Source organism: Musa acuminata, chromosome BXJ1-2 (assembly GCF_036884655.1).
Source record: "Musa acuminata AAA Group cultivar baxijiao chromosome BXJ1-2, Cavendish_Baxijiao_AAA, whole genome shotgun sequence".
Classification (NCBI taxonomy): Eukaryota; Viridiplantae; Streptophyta; class Magnoliopsida; order Zingiberales; family Musaceae; genus Musa; species Musa acuminata.
In genome coordinates, this window is record NC_088328.1 from 17,208,849 (window position 1) to 17,224,252 (window position 15,404).

At 35.0% G+C, this 15,404-nt stretch overlaps 1 protein-coding gene across 1 annotated transcript; it reads left to right on the top strand.

The window, feature by feature from the left end:
• The first annotated feature begins 7,991 nt into the window (after window positions 1–7,991).
• Window positions 7,992–15,308, top strand: LOC135596081 (small ribosomal subunit protein uS7-like). The gene is made up of 4 exons (XM_065087797.1): window positions 7,992–8,135; window positions 13,823–14,094; window positions 14,741–14,944; window positions 15,037–15,308. Exons 1-4 carry the CDS (start codon window positions 8,079–8,081, stop codon window positions 15,089–15,091), a joined length of 588 nt encoding a protein of 195 aa, XP_064943869.1. The 5' UTR covers window positions 7,992–8,078; the 3' UTR covers window positions 15,092–15,308.
• Window positions 15,309–15,404: the final 96 nt, after the last annotated feature.

Here is a 15,404-nt window from a genome sequence, read left to right on the forward strand (position 1 = left end):
TTATGAATTCTTGGTAATGCCTTTTGGACTCACTAATGCTCCTTCAACCTTCCAAAGTCTCATGAATGATATATTTCGGAGCTTTCTTCGTAAATTTGTGCTGGTATTTTTCGATAATATTCTCGTTTACAACCCTTCTCTTGAGACTCACTTTTAGCATTTATGGATTGTTTTGACGATCCTTCGGGAGAATACTCTTTTTATTAAGCAACCAAAGTGCAGCTTTCTCCAGCAAAAAGTAGAGTACATTGGGCATATAATATAAGAAGGAGTGGCGGTAGACCCAACAAAAATTGAGGCAATGCAAGGCTGGTCGAAACCTACAAACGTGAAATTACTACGGGGGTTCCTTGGACTAACGGGCTACTACCGAAAATTTGTTAAGGACTATGGGAAGATCAGTGCACCACTCACTTCTTTACTAAAAAAAGATGCTTTCCAATAGTCGGACAAAGCCTCTGCTGCCTTCGACAAACTTAAAGCAGCCATGACAATGACGCCGGTGCTTGCGCTACCAGATTTCAATAGACCCTTCATCATTGAGGCAGATGCATCTGGAGTCGGAATTGGAGCCGTTCTCATGCAAAATGGTCGACCACTCGCATACACTAGCAAGGCATTATCTCCCTCCCATCAAAACATGTCAGTATATGATAAGGAGATGCTTGCCATTGTACATGTAGTAACGAGGTGGAGACCCTACCTGATCGGCCGGCGATTTCAAATTAAACTGACCATAAAAGCCTCAAGTACTTTTTGGAGCAAAAGATATCATCCCCTGAGCAGCAAAAATGTGTAACCAAACTTCTTGGATTTGATTATGAAATTATTTACAAAAAAGGGAAAGAAAACGTTGTTGTAGATGCACTCTCACAGCTACCTGAACAAGCTAAGGTTTCAGCCATCTCCCTTCCTACCACCGGTCTCCTCAAGGACATTAGGGAAGAATGGAAGAAGGATCCAGAGATCAGCAACATCATAAAAAAATTGGAGGAGGATCCAAGTGCAATAGCCCACTACACCTGGGATTCGAGGGATCTACGCTACAAAGGTCACATTGTGCTTATACCTGACTCCCCTTGCATCACAATCATCTTGCATGAAATGCACTCCATACCTTCAGTAGGGCACTCTGGATTCCTAAGAACCTACAAAAGAGTGAAGCAAAATTTTTATTGGAGAGTGATAAAAAAAATTATTGCTGAATATGTGGCACAATGTGATGTATGTCAACAGCACAAGGGTGAAACTGTGGCAAATCCAGGGAAGCTACAACCACTACCCATACCAGACTCAGTGTGGACTGACATCTCCATGGACTTCATTGAAGGGCTACTATCTTCCAAAGGCAAAAGCACAATTCTCGTGGTGGTTGATCGACTTACGAAATATACTCGTTTTTGTGCTGTGAGAAATCCCTACACTACTGCTAGTATTGCCCAGATTTTCATAGAAAATATTGTTAAACTGCATGGGATGCCAAGGTCCATCGTAAGTGATCGTGACAGGATCTTCACTAGTAAATTTTGGACCGAGTTATTTTAGTTACAAGGCACCAAACTCAAGATGAGCACATCGTATCATCCATAAACTGACGGCCAAACAGAGGTGGTAAATAGGTGCTTAGAGACGTACCTCCGGTGTTTTGCTAGCGACCGACCAAAAGAGTGGGCGAAATAGCTTCCCTGGGCCGAATGGTGGTATAATACTACATATCATTCATCTACAAAATGTGCCCCTTATGAAGCATTGTATGGTCGACCAGCCCCTGTGATTCCAAAGTATATAATTGGCTCAGCCAAGGTAGATCAGGTTGACCAAGAATTGATTGATAGGGACAAACTCTTACAACTGTTAAAAGATAATCTCTCTACCGCTCAAGCCAGAATGAAGCAGCAAGCCGACACACGACGAAGTGAAAGAGAATTTTCAGTGGGAGATTGGGTTTATCTTCGCCTACAACCATACAAGCAACTCTCTATCAACACTCGAGCCTCCATGAAGCTATCCCCACATTTTTATGGGCCCTATCAGATCACAGAGCGTATTGGAGTCGTGGCGTACAGACTTAAATTACCTAAGGATGCCAAAATTCACCCTGTCTTCCACGTATCATGCCTAAAGCCCAAGTTGGGAGAATATGAGTCACCCCAGATCCAACTGCCCAACACAACTGAGGATGGAGTTATTCAAGCCATCCTCGATCGCAGGATCGTGATGCATCGCCGACATCCCTCTACTGAAGTACTAGTGCATTGGAATAATCTACCACGTGAAGACGCCACATGGGAACTATATGAGGAGCTGAAGACCCGGTTCCCCGAGTTCATGGAATCTCAGCCTTGAGGACAAGGTTGATTTGAAGAGGGCGGGTCTGTTAGGACTCTAGCTAGGAGAGTCCTAATTGAGAGGGACATTCATGTAGGAGGTTTTTTCTTAGAGAAGAATTAGGAGTTGTAAGGGAATAGGAGTCTTGAGTAGGAGTCCTATTAGGAGTTGGTTAGAAGTAAGAGTCTTAAGTAGGAGTCCTATTAGGAGTTAGGGTTTAGAAGCCCTATAAATAGCCATGTATTCCTTTTCTTTTCTTAAGCAATAGATGAATCTTTTCTGTAGCCTTTGAGCAGCAACTTGGAGGGAGGAACCCCTATAGAGTTCCAAGGAGGCCGATCCCCTAAAGAGATCAACCCCAAGTTTAGAATCTACAAGGGTTCTAACAATCTAGATTTCTTCCGGCGAGCTTCAAGCGAACTTATGACGATCTATTGGCAATGTTTCAGTAGACTCCCGGAAAGCTCTTGGACTTCACGACGATTTTCTTGGCGAGTTTCGACGAGCTTCTTTGGCAAGCTCCTAGATTTCTCGGTCAATTCCGGTAGAACTTCCGACGAACGTTCGGACTTTCGACGAACTCTCGAACTCCTAACGAAATCTAGTTCTTGACTTTGGGACTTTATTTTACTTTATGCCTTAATCGCTATCATAGTTAATTCTATACACTTAAAACCTACTTCGATCTAGACAATTATTACAAAGCTTGAATCAAATATTGTCCGGTATGTCATTGGTTCATCAACGCTTCGTCCGATTCTTCGGCGCATCGTCCTCTCTTACGGCTTATTGCCCAATCGGCCAGTTGACCTCTGCAACTCCGATTTTATTGACATAATTTTTACTCTTCTTGGCTAGATGCCCGAACCCATGGCCCGAAGTCTTCTATCGATACGTCGACCAATCCTGTAGCTCGATGTCCAATCTTCTGATCTGTTCTAATCCGACCTAACATGATTCTTCCTGCTTTAATTGTCTCTCCCTTATTGAAGCATCATGTATCACTCAAAACATAGATTAAATCATAAATACTATCAATTGGTTTAATCATCAAAATTCGAGATTCAAAAATAAAATTAGATATAATAATATTGTGATGTGTATCTTTCATTGCTCTTTAGAAGAATAAACCTTTTCTGATCTATAGTCACACCACCGTCAGATCTGAGATATCAATTTGCAATTAGAACTAGATCATTTTTCTCTCTTCTTATCCTTTCACAAGAACCACTTAGATTGATAGTTAGGGAGAAGGGTTAAGAGAGAGACTATAATCCCTCAATTGAATCATTTATGAGATGCTTCTCTTTAGATCCTAGAGGTCATGTTTAATTTTAGGCGAGAGTAGAAGGTTTTGGATAAATTATTAGGAGAGTTACTCCGATCAAGGTTATCTCATAAGAAATCCTATTTTAACATCAAACTTTTTTTTTTCTCTATTAATCAATAATCATAATCAAGAATCCAATCATATTTATAATATATCTTATTATATTTCACTAATATCAAACTCTTTAATTAGAGAACCATATAATCTAACAAATATCTCTAAATTAGCCATGTATTATTGGTCTCCCGAAGATGCAATTAAAACTAATTGTATTCGGTGTTTGGGCTAAATATGAAATATCTTTAAAGAAGAAATTTTAAGTGGACAAGGAGGAGGCTGTGTTCTGTTGATGAAATTTACCATTTCTTTGGTGTTAGTGAACATTTTAGTTCTTCGTCTCTTTCTCTTTTAGAACCAAGGAATAATTTCAATTGTGATGGAAGTTGGGAAGGCTTTGACATATTTCAAAAGAACGAATGATAAATCTTTTTTGTCATCTAGTCTTAAATTTATGTATATATACAATGAAAAATATTATAATATGTATATTCATTTATATGTGTATGAACGGCCATATAAAATGAGCGATTTATCTATTGAAAACCATTACAACCAATCCAAATCCCCCACCAACTTTAATTAACAATTTTATTGTAGGTTTAAGGTTCCCCCCGAAAAAAAAAAAGATTTTTATACGAACATGAGTGGTTTTGAGTAAAAATTGTAAATGTGTTAGCATATTTCAAGATAAGGATCATAACAAATCTAGTTTTTTTTTCTTTGTTTCACTTAAATCTTAAATTTAGATAAAAATATTTTTGAAAATGTATATAATATTTATGTTCATTATAAAAAATAATTATAATAAAGTAGAGTGGTACATTACTAAGCTATGATGAGTATGATACTGTAACTTCATACAAAAATACTGGACTGCTATAATTAATTGTGCTTCTTGTTTACATATGTTGATTCAAATTTTGATTTTTAGATATGGAGGAGGTTATAGATTCAATCCATGTTCATTTCTACATTTGTCCTAGGAAGATTCAGTGTTGGGTAGGCTGATCAAAACTAATCATTTAGAGGATTCTTCCAAACTTATATAATACAATTTGCATTCGAGAGAGACTTGAAGGTATGACAACTGTTCGTTGAGTTCAGAGTCGGACAATTACACGCTTTATATGATTGTAAATAAGGCTAGTGATCGTGCATTAAATTTGAGAATCATGGGGTAACTAATAAGTTAGAGCTAGTCTCCATCGGCATCACTATCACGACTCGAGTTCGATGAGTTAACTGGCCAATAACTTCATTTTGGTCCTTCAATCACGAACCAAAATGCTTAAGTTAAAATTAACGTAGTACACTCATCAAGTCCATATAAGCCAATTATTTTTTATGTGAGACTGAGTGGGGTGTTACACTATTCTCTGACTTCATCTACGGATAGTCTTTTCCTACTCGAGCTTTCTGGACTAAAATATTTAAGCTGAAAGTATCATAATATACTTATCAGGCCCATACAAGCCAATCATAATCATTGCATATTTCCGATATGAGATTAAATGGAGTGTTATAATGACACTTTATCTTTTCAGGACTCCTATGACATATAAGTTAAAAATATCAACGAATAAGGTGTTGATCAAATAGTGACAATAATGGATTGAGTAATATTAACACGTTAGTCATGTGACAATGCTCTACTTACTCGAAAATGATGACATGTCAACCATACGTTAATAAAGTATTGATATTCTTCTAACTAACTCTATGTCATTTGTCCTTTTATTATATCTACATACATGAAATAAGATCGGCCATGATATGACTTTTCATGGGCTATCAACCTTGTAAAACAAGACAACATTGTATGGTCGATTAAACCATATAGTTTTTATCAGATAATGCTTTAGAATCATCGAAATGGCATTTTATTAGAGCTGATTCGTCCATGTTGTTGTCATTGAGATAATATTTCAAGGCTGATTCGATCACATTATAGTCATTGAAATAACACCTTCGAGGGTTTATTTGATCGCTCTGTAGTTATTGAAATAGCACTTTAAGATTGATTTGACCACATTGTAGTCATCAAAATAGTGCTTGTCGGTTGACCATGCTATAGTTGTTGAAATAGCATTTCAGGGTTGATTCTGTCATGTTGTGTCGAGAAACAATTTTCTTGGAACACACACCTTTTGTTATATAGTAGTGGTGGATGATTACATAATAGCTTTGCCAATGAATCTCATGTGAATTATCTTCATCACCTTGATTTCCTATCGACGTCTCATTTCGGTGGTTACATTGGATCAAATTAAATCGAATCCTTGATATTCCATAATGATTACCTAACATTTCACATATGTGGCCCAATCGAAGAGCCAACTCCAATCTGCTCTTATAAATAGAGACTCTCTTTCATTCATTCTCCTCACATTTTTAAACAATTTAGAGCATTCAGACTTTCTAAGCGAGGAACACTCAAAGAATTTGGAATCATTGTTTCAAAATGGTCCAAGACATCTTTTAGTTGGTCTTTTCCCTCATTCACAAATTGGGATTCGAATGAGTCACTAAGTCATGTCACTACCTTCGGCCACACATACTTCCTCTTATAAAGGGATCAAAATTACTACCATAAGGGACGTTGCTCCTACCATGACAAATCCATCAAGTAGTAGGATCGAACAAGCCTAGATGAGATCATTTAACTTTAACTCATGTAATAGCATCTCTGACGTAGAGCATGTTATATAAGCCTTATAAATACCGATCAAGTCCGAGCTAATTATTGCTCGACTGATGATCGACCCTACATACTAAATCACTACCTTTGCTACAAGCCTTGATGAGATCATTTAACTTTAACTCATGGATTAGCATCTCTGACATAGAGCATGTTATATAAGCTTTCTAAATACCGATCAAGTCCAAGCTAATTGCTTCTCAACCGATGATCGACCCTACACACTAAATCACTACCTTTGCTACAAGATGAGATCATTTAACTTTAACTCATGTATTAGCATCTTTGACCTAGAGCATGTTATATAAGCTTTCTAAATACCAATCAAGTCCTCGACCGATGATACCTTTGCATATACACCAACACTCTAGAGCTACTTCCCCCCTCCACTTTTTTTTTATTGAGATTTTTCAGTTTTGGAATACCTAGTTTGTCTAGGTGACGAAGAACTCTTAGTGCTATAATATGTGGTTTAGAAGTTCGACTTCTTTGCTTTGTATCCGAAGTGGCTACAAAGTCTAAGGGGCAACAAGCTCCAACAAGAGTTGGAAAGGAAGATTTTTTTATATAACTTCGAGAAAGGGATGGTTTTTTAGCATATTTTGGGCCACCCGGAAGTTTATCAATGCTCTCTGAGTCTAAGAAAATAAAACCTTATAAGCGATAGAGTTACTCTCTACTCTTAAAGGTGTCTTTTAGGGTTTACTTGAAAGGACAAAACTATGCTGGTCCACCTAAAGCGAAAAATTACTCATAAGTCTTAGTGATTCAAAGACAATAATGACTTATCATATGACATCCATCGTGCGGTCCAAGAGGTTTCGACTCTCCTACTAAGGTATTGATAAATATATTTAGTCCTATATCATTTAAGGAGTAAGTAAACTAGGATCTTATAAGTGCCAAAGCTAACATCAGAGACATCTTTTGGAATCCACCTTAAAGGGACAAAATAGTGTGAACACATCCAAAATAGATAATTTCTCTCAAGCCCTCAGGAACCAATGAAGATGAATAATGATTCATGAGGCTCGAAAAACCTAACTCTTTTATTGAAGGTATTAATAAACATATTTAATCCTGCATCCTTAAGAAACAAGGAACCGTGGATTCTTTTGTAGTCTAAACTTAAAAGGACAAACTTGTATAGGCCATCCAAAGCATAATTTTTTTTCTAATGATAATATTGAGTTTACTTAGTAAAAATGTTATTACTTGTGAAAACATAAATATTTTCATATATAAACTAAGAGAGACGTAATATGTTTGTCATTAATCTTATCAATTTAAAATTTTAATTTTAGATAATATAATATTATTTGAAAATATTATTGTCAACATAAAAAATTTTAAGAAATAGATATTTTGTACACTAAATATTTTTTTATTTCAAAATTGTTTTGGATGGATATCAGGATACTTGTGTTAGACTTGAAGGGTATATATTTACATATAATGATATGTAGGGACAAATACGTCATTCCATAACTTTGAGAGGGATCACGTGGTTGGGATCGCTGATTCATCGTGCATCGTCCGTTCCATCTTGATCGTCATCGAACTATAAGTATTGGACTCCGACCACACTCCCCTTGGTTGTCCTTTAGGGTTTTCCGCCGCTTGCGCGTTAGCTTGCCGTCGATTCCAGGCAGCGCTGCCCCCATGGCGATCCAACAGGATGTTAAACTCTTCAACCGCTGGTCCTTCGACGATGTCGAGGTTTGTACTCTTCTCTCTGCGATACCATCCTTGTGCTTTTAATCTCTTTTGCTTTTGTGAATCTGATTGTTTTTCTCCCTTCTGATATTTGGTAGATGTGAGTTGAGTGTTTCGCTTGGATGTGATATGCATTAGACTTAAGGACCTGTTCAAGGAAAGATGCTTGTTTTCTTCCTTCTCTGTGTTATAGTTGCATTTGCTTCTGTTTCTGGGAAAAGGCTGCACTTTTCCTGTCCTTGTTTGCCCTTTCCCTGCATAGTGGATGTGACATGCATTAGACTTGAGGATCTGTTCAAGGAAAGATGCTTGTTTTCTTTGTTCTGTTTGTGTCATAGCCGCATTTTCTTGTTTCTGAGAAAGGATCTGTCATACCCACTCTTGTGTGCGAGAGTGGAATCTCTCTACGAGATGTTTTCCTGTTCTAGACACTGTCGTATTTTTTCCTCAAGAGGTGATTTTATTTCTCCCAGTTGTTCATATTAGTATATAGATGGAAAAATAAGTTTCGCTATACATCTTTTTGTACAGATCAAGTAGAGGCTGGTGGAGAATCAATTGAAAGCGAGATAGTCTTGGAATGCTCAATAAATATTTTACGAACTTAAAAGTATAATTTAGCTCTCTGATAAGTTTGTCAGTAGCCAGTGCTTGATGTGGTTGGCAAGCGTTAGGTTGTATGATGACACGGATGGAAGGGGAAGCTTTACTGGATATTTAGATGTAGGTTTTCCTAACAAATTATCTGAATTGAGCATATAGGTTTAAGATTCTTTAGTCACTGATTCTCGGAGCGTGACTTGCAATGTCATCGTAGAGAATAAATGCATGATAGTTCTGATTGTCTTATAATTAGTTCCTATTTACTAGTGCTATATATTCTGGGATGACTAGCCTTAGGTTGTTAACCATATTACAACGAACAAGAATAAGTTTAAACCTAAAAGTTTTAGCATATTATTTATTAGGTTGGCATACTGTATATACATGGCTATTATTATTCTCATTTATTTTTGATATTTTAAATTGGCTCACCTCCAACCTTGCAGTTCATTTATAAAAAATTCTCCCTGAAAGGTTTTTGAAAGTTTTCACTATTTTCATGAAATGTTCATGTAATCGTAAATTGTAAATAAATTTGGGCAAATTATCAGAAAGAGCCCTTAGTTTTGAGAAATTTTCATAGAAAATTAAAATTTTCGAAATAGCAAAATTATTCTTAAATAATTTTTTTTCTCTTTTTACCTTAAAAACTGTTTCTTCTCTCTGCACTTTTTTTATGAACCAACCTATACAATTGAATAGGTTCAGCCAATTTAAAATTAATTGTGTTAAATAATTTATTGATAATATCAAATTATAATGTCATCCCAAATAGTTAGGATTTATGATTTTATTTTATTTATCAATTTATATTATTAAAAATAATAAAATAAATATATAAAAATATATTATAGAAATAATTTTATCAGTTATAAAGCAAAGAATAATAATATTATAATAATATTTATATGTTTTAAAAATAAAAATATAATTTTTTTAAATATTTAAATTTGAAAATAAATTTAAAAATTATATAAGACCATTATTTTTATTATTTAAGTTTTTAAAATATTTGTTATATTTTTATTCTTAAAAGTTAAATTTCTCTAAAATAAAAAATATATTTAATTTTTTTAAAAAGAAAGTTATATATATTTTTTTATCTAGTTCCAATTCAAATGTTTCTTGAAAGTTCCAACTCTTTTTAAGTAGGTTAAGATCTAGTTATATTATTTTTTATAATTTTCTTGTTTAAATAATGTAGGTGGTTTAAAATAGTTTTTTTACTTATTTTTAAGCTCAAATATCGAAAATATTTTATGGAAACATTATATTTTGATAAAATTAAAAGAAATTAAAGAAAATAAAAAAAATTATATTATTAAGATTAGTGATTTAAAAAGCGCTAGGCGCTTCCCCGAGTGAAGTGAGGCGCCAAAATATATAATATAATTAATAAATATAATTATTTAAAATTTTAAATAAAAATATGCTATTAAATTAAGAAAATCTAAGATTTAAAATCATAATGTCACATTAATAAAAAGTTTTAAAATTCAAAATAATAAAATTTTACATCAAAGTCATTCATCATAATCAATATTATCGTCATTTTCACACAAATCTTCATTGAATTTGTCCTCTTCCTCTTGTCCTTCGATTCCTTCCTCTTCATTAAAATATGTTTTATTTTCTATGTCTTCAACAATAGCAGGAGCCGAGCTTGATGCTTTTGTACTTATTTTTCTCTTTGTCATCTGGCTTGTATATATTTGTAATTCTCCAGCACTTGAAGTTCTTGTCACATCTCCCCATGTCAATCTATCATCTTCAAATACAAGCTTATCTTCGGCATCTTACAAGTTAGTACTCATTTCTCCCACCAACCACTCATTTGAATCATCAATATCTTGCAATGAGATTGAATCAATTCTATTTTACAAATCATGACGAGTTTTCAAAGCTTGATTATACTTTATGTAAACAAGATCGTGTAATCGTTTATGTTTAAACTGATTTCTTCTCTTTGAATGAATCTGTTATGTCATATAATTTAAAAATATATTAATATATCTATTTAAATAAATAAATTAATTAAAATAAAAATATTTAGTGATCCTTACATGCTCAAAGACACTTCAGTTTTGCTCACAACTCGAAACACTATATGTCAAACTAAGTACTTTGATAGCAAATTGCTGTAAGTTTCGGTGTAGAATTTTCAAATAGGCTCCATCATTTAGCTGCAAAATTTGTTATTATTAGCAATAATATAGTAACATACTATAGATGAAATTAATTATATCAAATTATTAATACCTGGAGACATAGTTGTCCTAGATCGAACGATTATTGGAATTCCAAGAAGATATTCGGTATTTTTATATAAAGATAATTCATGAATAATCTTATCTTATACCTCAAGGCTTGAAACTAATCTTACAACGCATTGATATAACCCATTCAAAATTTCTACATCAAATCCAACAAATTTAATCTAGAATTCAGGGTTCAAATAATATCCTGCTATATGTAAGGGACGATGAAGTTGATAATTCCATATTCGTCAATGATTGTAAAAATTTTCTCATATTTTTTTTCATTTTCATTAAAAGACCTTTTAATCGTCTCTTTTGTTATATCCATAGCTTCATAAATATATCTCATTACATGCTTATTTTCATTATCCACCAACCGAAGGATTCGAACAAGAGGGCTCATTACCTTTAATATATAAACTACATGATTCCAAAAGGATAGTATTAAGATGACATCAGTAGCCCTCTTGCCTTTTGCTTCTTTTGCCCATTTACTTGTCACTCATTTATTAGAGGTAAGCATGTTTATCAAATTATGCTTTTAACGATTCACGCTTTGTAATGTCAAGAATGAAGTAGCAAATTGGGTGACATCATATCTCACTAATTCTTTGTTCCCTATTAATTCTCTCATTATATTCAAAGCCCCAATATGATTATAAAGAAATCCAACAACAAAAATTACTTTTTCTAAGATTTTCTTGATATTTAAGATCTTTCCAATATCCTCCAACATTAAATCAATACAATGTGTCGTACATGGAGTCCAATATAAGTGTTGTCTTTTTTATTTAAATAATTTACCTGAGATAAAGGATAACAAAAATGATAAGACTTAGGAGTTTAACACATTTAATTGAAGATAAAATAAATAAAAATTTAAAAGATGAATATTACCAGCTAATACATAATTGCTTCCATTGTCGGTTATGATTTGAACGATATTTTGTTCTTCAATTTATTTCACGAACTTGTCAAGTAAATTATATATCTTGTCCTCAGATTTTACAAAAGATGAAGCATCTATTGACTTCACAAACATAGTCCCTAAAGAACAGTTAATCATAAAATTAATTATACTCCTACGTCTCCTGTTAGTCCAAACATCTAACATAATAGAGCAACAATGTATTGCCTATGATTCTTTATGACCCTTTAGTAAGCCATTTGTATAATTCAACTCTTTTTACAACAATGGAACTCGCATCTCATAATAACTTTGAGGTTTTAATCCTGCACCATACCTTCCAATAGCTTCAATCATTTCCTTAAAATTGTCTAAACGAGTTGCACTAAGGGGAAGACTAGCCTGATAGAAGAAGTGAGCAATGTGCTTAATTGTTCTTCCTCTTATTTCTTTATCACAAGCATCACTTATATTTGTTTGTCTAAATTTTGAGCCTTCTGCCTTTCTCTTGTTGCTTTTGTGATCCTTGAAACATATATAGATCCATCGGTCTTTTTTTACCCTTCTTAGTACTCATAACTTCTTTTCCTTTTTTTGTTGTATACTTTTTTTCCACTTAGGTTAATACTTATAGAATAATCTTCTTCTTCATCCCTGAGATGTTCAACATTGTTTTCTGGTAAATTCTTGTAAGATTCATTCTTTTGCGTCTTCTTTTCATTCATATAACTCAGCAACTCTTCTTTTACCTCAGGTGGACACTTTTTGTAAGCTGTTGCATTCTTGAAATTTCCTACCAGATGTTTTGTACGAAAAATACCACCTCTAGTAGTCTTATCGCAGAACATGCAAGTCACTGCATTAGGATCTTTTGAATCCTTTAGATAACTATACTTCCATGTAGGATCTTTATTTGATGTCATTGGAGATTCTATTGAGTTGCTTTGTACACTTGTCATTTATCCTGAAACCTAACAATAATTTCAAATAAATAAAAATTAATAGTATTAAAATTAAAATAATATATTATTAATCTAATAAATATAAATTTTGTTACTAGTATACAATTAACAGTATACTTTCGAAAGAGGAGAAACGAAACAGAAGAGAAGAGTGTAAGGGAAGACCGAGGGTGCTGATTGAGAAAAGCGGGAGCGACAGTGGTAGCGGCAACGGCGAGCGATGACAATGGCAGTGGTAGCAACGGGAGCGGCGATAGTGATAGCGGTAAAAGCGAGCAGCGGCAGGGGCGAGCGACGATAATGGCAGCGGTAGCAGCGAGAGCGGCAACAGTGGCAACGACAGCAATGGGAGCAGCGACAACGAGCAGCAGCAGCGGTAGTGTGAACGCCGAGCAGGGTTGGGGTTAGGTAAGTCGCGTTGATATCGGTGCTTTAGTTGGTTCGATTGAACCAACTAAAGCACTAGAGACTGAACCAGCCCTAAAACGTTGGTTTGGTCACCTGGTTTAACCTAGGCGCTCGCCCGAAGCGCCCGACGCCTTGGCTCGCCTTGCCTCGCTGGAAATGAAGCGAGGCGCTTGGGCCTTGCCTCGCTTGAGCGCCTAGGTGAGCGCTCGAGCGCTTTTTTAAATCACTGATTAAGATGTTGAAAAATTTATGGTGGCGCTCTACAAAAATTTCTCAAAATTAGGGCTTTTTCTGAGAATTTGCTTAATAAATTTTATAATCTCTCTGTTATATTCATAAAAATGCTCCCTGATGTTTATGCATGTTCTTTCTGGTTTCTAATCTCTTAAATGTCACAGTAGTCTTTCCATCAGTATCATCTTATTCATTTTTTTTTCTGTAACTAACTGATCATTCACTATTGTTTGCTTTGAGTTAACATCACTCTAGATTTTTTTTCTTCTCCTAGTCCATGTGCTTTTTATATACTCAATTATGATCCACAACATGCAGGTCAGCGACATCTCACTTGCAGATTACATTGCTGTGACTCCTCCGAAGCATGCTACATATCTTCCGCATACGGCAGGAAGATACTCTGCCAAGAGGTTCCGAAAGTCTCAGTGCCCAATTATTGAAAGATTGACCAATTCCTTGATGATGCATGGTCGTAACAATGGAAAGAAGCTTATGGCTGTTCGCATTGTTAAACATACGATGGAGATTATTCATCTGCTCACCGATGCAAACCCAATCCAAGTCATTGTGGATGCTATCATTAACAGGTTATTTGACTCAACTTTTCTTGCATTGAATAATATTCTATAGAAGGACACACTCATAGTCTGCTACCAACAAAAGGCGACAAGCAGAAATAACAAAACAGAAGTAGAAGTTGGTACCATATTAGATCTTCATCTTCTAGCATGTTGGTAGTATGTCTTAGTTTTTAGTTTATTTCTTCTCTTTTGGAAATAGTAAAAATACTCCCAGTCTATCAAGACAGTTTATGATAGGAATTCTTTCTGCATTTTGTTACTTAAAAAGGATAATGCTAGACTGGAATCATAAGTATGTAAATCGTCCAAGGCTTCTCTATAAAAAGTAGGAAGGAATCACCATGGTTGCTTTGCTATGTATTTTTTCTATTCTACTTATCAGATTTGTATGAGTTCAATTAAGAGCCTGCACATAACTTATTCTGAGATTTCTTGTTTTTGAAGCCACAGTCAGTATGTTAATTGGAGCATCTGAGAGGTTAAAATTTCCTATGCTAATGATGTGTCACAACTGTGCTTTGCTTTCTAATAAAGAATACCATTTAGAACTTAAAGAACCAAGCTTCCTTATCTTTTCTCCTATGCTTGAATATCCAAGTCACACTGCCTTTTTGAAGACATGCACTTTCTTTTGCAATTATTTGCACATCAGTGGTCCAAGAGAAGATGCAACTCGAATTGGGTCTGCTGGTGTCGTCCGACGTCAAGCAGTTGATATCTCACCATTGAGGCGGGTTAATCAGGCAATTTACCTTCTCACGACTGGTGCTCGTGAAAGTGCTTTCAGAAACATAAAGACAATTGCAGAGTGCCTTGCTGATGAACTAATCAATGCTGCCAAGGGTTCTTCCAACAGGTGAAACTATTTAGATCTTTCCATTTCCTTTTATTGTCTTATTATTATTTTTTCACGGTTCCATCTGATCATCGCACTTTCGGGCATGACAGCTATGCTATCAAGAAGAAGGATGAGATTGAACGTGTTGCAAAGGCAAATCGTTGAGCACGTGCGCTTGCAACCTGTCCTCGCTATATTCTGTGCATTGTAGTCTTATTTTTTTTGTGATGCCTTGTTGGGTCCTTGGTTGCATGAAGATTTCCTCGTTAGCTAAATGAAAATATTCCATCAACCTTTTTTTTATTCAGCTAAGCAGAAGAAGAGGTCATTGTTGCTGGATCATTTTTATAATTTTCTTGATAACTAGTTCATCTTTGCTTAATGCCGTGGAACAGTAATATTGTCTTTGTTGCTGACAACTTCGAAGTGATGGATTCCAACTGTGATTTCCATGTTGAACAACCCTCATCAGTTACGT

Bases quoted from the DNA above. Each gene is read 5' to 3' on its own strand.
- LOC135596081 (XM_065087797.1), top strand. From the start codon at position 8,079: ATGGCGATCCAACAGGATGTTAAACTCTTCAACCGCTGGTCCTTCGAC. The intron at 8,136-13,822 runs GTTTGTACTCTT...CACAACATGCAG, and splicing joins GGTCCTTCGACGATGTCGAG to GTCAGCGACATCTCACTTGC. The intron at 14,945-15,036 runs GTGAAACTATTT...CGGGCATGACAG, and splicing joins GCCAAGGGTTCTTCCAACAG to CTATGCTATCAAGAAGAAGG.